Source organism: Camelus bactrianus, chromosome X (genome assembly GCF_048773025.1).
Source record: "Camelus bactrianus isolate YW-2024 breed Bactrian camel chromosome X, ASM4877302v1, whole genome shotgun sequence".
Lineage (NCBI taxonomy): Eukaryota > Metazoa > Chordata > Mammalia > Artiodactyla > Camelidae > Camelus > Camelus bactrianus.
The window spans coordinates 63,159,100-63,167,702 of record NC_133575.1 but is presented as its reverse complement, the minus strand read 5'-3'; the positions used below and the strand labels follow the sequence as shown (position 1 = coordinate 63,167,702).

General features: G+C 43.0%; 1 protein-coding gene across 1 annotated transcript; it reads left to right on the top strand.

Moving 5' to 3' along the window:
- Positions 1 to 3,643: 3,643 nt before the first annotated feature.
- RTL3 (retrotransposon Gag like 3) lies at positions 3,644 to 6,999 on the top strand. The gene is made up of 2 exons (XM_074358891.1): positions 3,644 to 3,765; positions 4,365 to 6,999. Exon 2 carries the CDS (start codon positions 4,568 to 4,570, stop codon positions 6,077 to 6,079), a length of 1,512 nt encoding a protein of 503 aa, XP_074214992.1. The 5' UTR covers positions 3,644 to 3,765; positions 4,365 to 4,567; the 3' UTR covers positions 6,080 to 6,999.
- Positions 7,000 to 8,603: the final 1,604 nt, after the last annotated feature.

The window sequence follows — 8,603 nt, the reverse complement described above, 5'->3', positions numbered from 1 at the left end:
CTCCCCTCCCTCTTTCCTCTGCTCTCCTTCCCACCTCTGTTCCCCTCTCCTTCTCCCTTTCCCTCTCTCACTTCTACATTGCTTATGCCATAAGTGTGCTTTCTGGGTGAAACAGCACTGACAAATCCCAGAGAGTAGAGTTCCAGGAAGTAAAGGAGAGGGCCTCATCCTTACAAGAAGGACATCCCAGAGGTGGGGTTATAGCAAAGGTTACCTATTCCTTTGTTAGGCTGTGATGGTGTTAGCTTCAGCCCTTAGCTGTGGCAGCCTGGTCAGTACATCACTAGGGTTAAATGAAGCCAGAGCTTGAAATCATTAAGCAAATCTGCTGATGCTAAAAGCCATACTGGGCCAGGCTTATAAGAAAAAAAATATAAGGCCACCTGAATGGTGTGATCTAAAAGATGTTAAAATGGTATCTCTGTCCCAGAATCTCTCTCCCAACAGAGGGATCTTGAAGGGGTTGCAGCCTTCCAGAATACCATACAAAAATGCAAACACCCCAAGAAAGATGCTTTTAGAACTCAGTAGGGATTCATTTTTCCAAAGTGATAGCTGATCAAGGCGAAAGGCCACCTAAGCATGCATAGGACAAGAAATAAAATTAAAAGATGGTAAATATCATAAAAGAAGATGGAAGGATGACAAACGTTGACTCCTTCAGAGTTGTACTGGGGTAGACCGTATTCCTATTCCATTACCACATGCTCTGGATCCCAGTTATATGAGTAAGGAGAATTCCTGGAAACTTCCAACTTCTAAAGGAATTGGGAACTCCTGTTGCCCCAGTGCTGTATAGTGTTTATGACAATCAAAAGTTTCAATCTGTACTAAGCATATTATGGGTTAAATTTAGGAAAGTGCTGCAAGCCTCTAACACAACCATAGGAATAACATGTGAACAAAATAGACACCAGGGTGGGACTTCCCCCAAGGGGTAGCTGGGCATTGTGCCAGAGGCCTGTGGGGTAACCTGTCCTGTTGACTCTTTTCCGGATGGGAAGAAAGAGGGGCAGGAGCTTGAGTTGCTTAAAGATGCAGCCTAGTCAGTTTTGGGAAAGAAGACCCCAGCAGAAACCTAAAATGTTTCAGATTGTACATTTGCCAACAAAATTAAATTATAATTCTTAGTGCAGTGTACAAAGTAGAATTTCATCATATTCAACTTCTCCCTTCCCTTGCTCCCTAAGCCAACAATTAACATATGTAACTTATTAACCCAACTGAGCATAATTGTACAGTCTTTTTATATCTGTTAAATGAACATATTTGTCTTCTTTTCCCTAAAAATTCATTTGCCCAGTTTAAAAAAAAAAAAACCTCATTTACTTAAAATGTTTTCATAACCATTCTAAATCTCCATAAATTCCATCGTGTTGTGACTGTAAGAAGGATTAACGTGTAGGGGAAACATTATGAGAGTTTGGATGTGATTACTTTTCTATTCTTACTTGACTAATTCAGGATATTAAAGTTACTTTAGGCATTTTCACAAAAGTAAGTGTAGCTCTTTTTTCCACTCAGAATAATTCTCTGTTTAGACAGTTTGGAACTTGTACTTAAGGACTTTGAGTTGGATCTTTGCTCTTTAGCAGGGGTGGGGGGAAGTTCCTGCGTTTATCAACTGAATAAATATACCTATAGGCAAGGCACTGTTGAATGCTTTAGTCCATGGACTTTTTAAACATCTACTTTGGCTGTTCCACAATCCCTTTGTTAATCATCTCATCTTCATGCTCAGGTGCCTCCAGTTCTGATTCTAGAACATTATTTGGTGAACTAAATCATCCATAACCCTGCCAGGAAGGAAAAAAAAAAAAAAAACCTCCTGAGTGGTGAAAAGGCACTGCTGTAAAATCCACGCAGTGTAGATTTCTTCATACGAGATCTCTTGTTCTGCCTTACACAATTATATCAAGTTTAAATATCCAGTTTCCCAATTAACAGATAATTAAAAAGAATAAATTAAAATGATATAACTGCTGCTACAGTTATTATTAATTATTATTATTATTATTATTATTATTATTATTATTATTATTAACCTTCATTGGGTATTACTAGCTGCTAGACGCTGTGCTAAGCATTTTACATGCATTATTTCATTAAATCTTTGCAACAATTCTATAAAGTTAAGTACAATTAATAGTTCCATTTTACAGTTTCATTAACTGAGTTTTAGACTAAAATTTAGAAAGACTAAGTAATTTGCCACATTTGTCTATACATAGTATAGATAGGCCTATAAGTAACAATGTGAAGGCCTGTGCGACAGCCTGATAGCAAAAGAGTAGAAAAAATACAAAGTAAAAAGAAATTATAAGAAGTTTGGAAGTATAGCAATTTGGAGTTATTTAATCTGGAGACAGGACACTTAATACCTCTCAATAGCTTTCAGAAGACAACATGGTGTTAAACACAGTAAAGGAGCTGGCTTGTCTAAGTATGATCCCAAGCCATTAAAAATTAAATTAAATTACATTCAAAATAATCTACTTAAGAATGGAGAAAGAAGTGCAATGCATGCTATAAATATTTCTCTGAAAATTTTAATTGGTAAGGTAAATAACAACTGTGTGTTTTGGATTCTCAAAAGGAAGTCTTCAGTTATCTGAAAAATTCACGTATGAGGAACACATTATTTCCTGATGATGGTGGTGTTTCTTATGTAGTGTATTTCTAAAGAATAATTATCAAAAGGAAAGGTGGGAATATTATTTGATTTGCAAAAGATTTTGTTTTTCTTTTCAAAGCCTCTGCATTCAGGTTCAGCTAGTCTAGGCTGTCAATTTGCTGTGGTTTGGGCATATTCTATCACCAGGGTTTATCCCATTATGCTCACTAATGTGGAACTGATCATTTTAAAGGAGACTTGGGACCATAAATAACTTGATGTGTGATTTGAGGTAGCCAAAGACAGAACCCCCAACCCTACTCCTTACTAGGATGAAAATGAGTCTTACCTAAAATGACCACATGGTCCATGCCCAGGGTGTGACTGTGATTTGTCATGAGAAGAGAAGGTGAGATCTTGAGCAAGGTCACTTCTCAAGAGGCTAGCCTCTAATGGGCTACTTGGGTGCTGCCTAGAATACCTGAGTGCCTCAGGTAAGGATGAGAACGCTGGGCCAAGATATTCAGAAGGAACCAGAGGCCCTGCAAGTCTACTACAAGTACTCCAACAAAGTTGGCCTCCTCCACAATCTTACCCTATTATACCTTGTCTACATCTGTCCATGGTAAAGTTCCCAAGAAAACATTGTGGAAGGGACCCTAGGGACTGAGTAGGCAAATGGGGGAAGGGACTAAGGGGATGCAGGCTGCTTTCTGAGTAAGAATTAAACAAGCGGCCCAGTGTGGATAGAGTGATGGGAGGTTACATGAGACAGACGTAAAAAATAAAGTCCCAAACCACTGTGGTCATTCAGAAATGTTTGCAACTTTTCACAAGGGCAGTGGCATTACTCCCAATTTCCTGGCCAAATATTTATTAAAGTAACCAAGAACTGAGTACATGAGGCTGCCTCACATCGGCACAGCATCCTACTTTCCTTGTGGCTCTAAACTGAGAGGTACTGTCAAAAAAACTCTTCCACACTTGAAATAGCTACATTACAGAGGAGAGTTGGAACGTGTTCTGGGAGTGGGTGTGTTTGTTTGAGTTCAGTGTATGCAGAAAAGGCAAGCCTCCACAGCCATTCACACACTTCCCTTCTCAGCGATGGGTACACAGACAGCCGAGCTCCTGGACTAAGTCTCTGAATGGTAACGTACATTTATAAAGATTATTTTCCTAACTATTTTGAGGCATTTTATAAATAATATGCATGTGTCTGCTGAGCACATATATATATTTAGTCAACTTTTGCTTGTTTTCTCCTGAGGCTAGTCTTATGTGGTTACTTATGTGGTGTGATTTCTGAGGTGTCAGAAAGAGCTCCCCCCTACCTACTACCCCAGCCACCCAAAAATATCTCTTGGGTTGGCCCACCACAGAACTTAAAATCCCCACATTGCTCAAACATTTGATTTAGTCATTGAAAGCAGCTGTTAAAATCCAAGTGTTACATTGGGATATTAGGCAGACATTAGAAATTAAAGACTATATAAAACAGAAAAGAATATGGAGAAATTACTTCTTATATAATGTTCAGTTTCAAAAGTAAAATGCAAAATAAATACAAAGTCTGGGTCAGATGCTGTTCTTAAAATGGCATGGGGTCAGAGCCAGCATATATGACCCAGCTCATGAATATGAGCCTATAGTAAAAGAAACCCAGCACTGCTGTGCAGGTTTTGTTCTGATTTATTTTGAATGAGTGCTTTACACCATTTCTGATCCTCAGACCCCACTCTCTTCACAGTGTATCTGACACCTCCCTTTGCTGAGCTCTGGAGGCTCACAGTGACCTCTTGTTAATCAACCTTAGTGGGGCTCAAATCCCCACCTCTGGGAAACTCACAGAGCCTGACATCTGCCTGTGAGGAGCTTTTAGAAAGACCTCACAAACTGTCACCCAATCTCTCTTGGCAGCAAACTGCCAAACCAAGCCCGTTTCCTTAAAAGATGGTAGAGGACTTAGCAGCCTCCTACATTGCTCTGAAATTGGAGAATGAAATTCTGCAGGCTCAAGTGCAGAGGCTGATGGAGGAAAATGCTACCTTGCAGTCCCAGATCCCAGAGCTCCAGAAGCCCCGAGCAGCCAAGGAGGATGAACCACTCCAGAAGCCTTCTGAGGCCCAGGAGTACAAGAGATCCCCAGAGCCCCTGGGTTTCCCAGCAGCCTTGGAGCCCCAAGAGCCCTCAGAGGTCAAGGAGCCCCAAAAGTCCAGAGAGTCTCAGGACCTCCCAGCCTGGGAGCCCCCAGTAGACCAGGAGCCCCAGAAGTCCTTGGAGCCCCCAGCAACCAAGGGTCCCCAGGCATCCCAAATGGTCCATGAGCTCTCAGCAGTCTGGGAGTCCCAAAAGCCCTCAGAGGCCAAGGAGCCTCAGAAGCTCCCAATAGCTAAGGAGGCCCACAAGCCCCCAGAGTTCAAGAATGTCCAGGAGCTCCCAGATACCCAGGATGCCCCAGGAGACCAGGAGCCCCAGAATTCAGAACCCCAAGATCCCTCAAATGCCCAGGAACCCCAGGAGGCACCAGAAAGCTGGGAGACCTCAACAAATTTGGAGTCTCTTGAGCTTCCAGCCCCCCAGGAGCTCCTGGATCCTTCTGATGCCCAGGAGTTCCTAGGACTCTTAGCACCCCAGGAGTCCCTAGATGGCCTAACAGCTGCTGAAACATCAGCAGCTTCAGAGTTTCCACAGCCCTCCAGCGGGTTAGAATCTGAAGCTTTCCCCCTAGAATACCTACTGGCCTTCAATGGGGATGCCCAAAAGCTTCCTGAGTTCCTGGTTCAATTGAATAGTTACATGAGAGTTAGAGGGCACCTGTATCCCACTGAAGCAGCCCTGGTAAGCTTTGTTGGCAACCGCTTCTCAGGTGAAGCAGGAAAGTGGTTCCAGCCCTTAGTAGATATCCAAAGCCCCCTGCTGGAGCAATTTGAAAGTTTCATACAAGTGCTCCAGGATACTTTTGACAATCCAGAAAACATGGAAGATGCCAACCACCGCATCCGTCAGCTCTGCCAAGGGGAGGACCATGTCTACCAGTATGCAAGCCACTTCCACCTCATTGCTCAAGAGCTAAACTGGGATGAAAGCACTCTCTGCATCCAATTTCAGGAAGGGCTTGCCAGTTCTATCCGAGATGAACTGTCTCGCCTAAGCCCAGCCACCAGTCTATCTGATCTGATCACCCAGTGCATCACCCTAGAAGAGAAGCTAAGTGGTAAGCCTGATCTAAGTCCACAAGAGGCAAGTCCCTCTGAGGAGAGAGCTGAGCTTGCTATTCCACTGGCTGAAGACCTGCCTGCGCAGGCTTCAAGCAATCGCCCACACCTCAGTGAAGCTGAACGAGCCCGCCGTCGTGAAGGTCACTTGTGCCTCTACTGTGGTCATCCTGGTCACTTTGCCAGACACTGTCCTGTCAAGCCTCATCGTGCCCATCAAGCGGGAAACATCGAGGCCCGGCGGTAAGGGGGAACCCGGACGGGCCAATCTACAAATATGCATCCCCCTCACTTCCAATATCCATGTCTCGTACCCTATGGCTTACGGTTGAAATCCGACTGGGAAGACGACAGTTCTTTGAGCAAGCAATGGTGGATTCAGGTTCCTACAGAAATAGCATTGACCATTCTGTGGTTCTTCGAGAGAAGCTGCCCATCCGAAATAACATCTTCCCTCTAATGCTCGAAACTGTAGATGGCCGTCCATTGATTAATGGACCCATAACCAAGGAAACACCACCTGTTGAAGTTAAAATTGGAAACCACGTTGAAGAGCTCCAGTTTGACATTATTCATGCCCCAAGGTACCCTCTGATTCTCGGAATCCACTGGCTTGAAACACATGATCCTAACATTGAGTGGAGTACCCGCACTGTGTCCTTTCCATCCCGTTATTGTCACTACAATTGCTTCAGGCGCAGGTGGAATAGAAGACGTCGTGATGAAATAATTGCTGGATAGATCCTGTGTCCTAGTGACTGTTCCTAGCAACCTGTCTTCTGTTACCTCAGCTGTCATCAGCACTTGCTGCTCCCAGAATCTTCCACTGAATCTCTGTCAATGAACTAAGGCTACCTGTACAACAACCCTGCCTCTCGGATCATGGACTGAACCTGACAACTTTAAACTGCTTTATTTTCCCACCAACCCTGCATGCCCCCCTATTTGAACCCTGCATTAATCTGGGGCTGTTTTCGTTACAATTTATACTAACAATATGCATGACAATAGATATTAGAAGCTAACATTTAAAAAGTGTAGTTGTTAGACTGACTCGATTGTTTCTCATCAAGATTTTCTTTAGCACAACAATTGCAACATCTTTTCAATAAAGAAAATAAATTTGCAAGTGATACTTTTTAAGAACCAATAAACAAGACCAATTTCTGTAGTGTTTAATTATTTCTTGGCTTAGCTGAGTGAAGAGAATAAGACACAAGGGAGGGAGAGAAGGGATTGGAAAATTCTCAAAATTTGGGTGGAGTCCCAAGTATTCTAGCAGTAGTGACAAGTCAGTGGATATAGGGAGATGGAGAGAGTAGGGGAATTGTTTGAGTGGAGGGAGATTGGGTGAGGTGTGGAGATATTAGAGAAATGATAGAGGGAAAGTTGAGAAGATGGTTTGGGGGAATTGGAAGGAGGTTGGAAAGGGTTCAGGGAAGAGCTAGGGGGTGCTGAGGGGAGGGGGGGAGAGGCAAATTCCTACAAAAATAAAGGGTGCACTGACAGAGACACTGAACAACTTTGAAAGCAAACTTCTTGAACTTCATAAGGTAACCAAACAAAGAAAGGGCCTGGAGAAGGTAATGAGACCCCTCAGTGACCCAGCTTTCCTAGTAAAGTGACAAGATCTTATTCCCTGCAGTGTGCAGTGCAAAAATTTGCCTTAGAGCTCATTTCTGTTAACCTGTTCTTGTCAGTGTACAGGATTGGGGTGGAAGGAATCAGCTTTCAACACATGCAGATCATTAGTAGACAACTGTACCTGCCTTGCTAGCCATGCTGCTTGCATGACACACAGGGAGAGTCAAGGCAAGGAAAGGAACTTATGTTCTTATGGACCTGAGAGGGGTTAGTGTTCTAACTTAAACCACACAAACAGATGAACTACAGGGTTGGGGGTGATAGAGGTGGTTGGATTTCCAGGTCTCTAGGGGTTTCCAGACACAGGAGTGATCAAAGAAAACTCTAATGCATTTCCTCAATGTTTCTAACTCTCCTTTGGGAGTCTTTTTTGAGTCCACTTGAAGGAGATTCTGCCTCTTACTCAGACAAATAATCAAATACATGGCCATAAGCCTAGAAGGAGATAGGTGAGGAACTTAGCATTCATTGAGTCCCTAATATCTTCCAGCTACAATGTCAGGCATCTTATACACATTATTTCCTTATTTCTCAGAATAACCCAGTGAAGTAGATATGTTTGCTCCTATTTTATCGATGAGCAAACAGAGCCCCAGCGAAGCTAGTTCACTTGCCCAAAGTCATAAAGGTAGTAAGTGGTGGATAAGCTCTTTGGCTGTGCCTTTTCCCTACAGCATGCCAATGTACATAATGTGGGGATGAAAATCAAACAAGATTGTGGCAGCAGAGAGCTAAAGAGATAATCCTAAAGAGGAGGGGAAAACTCAGCAAAAATTTGTAGGGACCATCTGGGTTGTAGTTCTGTTTCCCCAGTTCCTTTGATCTCATCATTCCCAACCCCCTCACCATCCCATTTACCCCCAAATTTCCCTTTTCATCCCTTTAAGGACTTCCTTTTTTAACTAGTGGTATTTTTCATGAGCATTGGAAGTCCATAAACAGCTGTTTACCTGTAGGACCTGTGCACTATCTAGCAGCATGTGTATCACCCCTCAGATTGTCTGCCTAGCCATTTCCATAACCAATCCAAATTCTGTGCCACTTGAAACTCTACCTCTTCTAGTCCTCACTAGTCTCCCCTTCCTTCCCTGAACATTCTAACATATTTCATCATTATACACAGCCTT

What these genes read in the sequence shown, in the direction of transcription:
- RTL3 (XM_074358891.1), top strand. Translation starts at nt 4,568, where the DNA reads ATGGTAGAGGACTTAGCAGCCTCCTACATTGCTCTGAAATTGGAGAAT.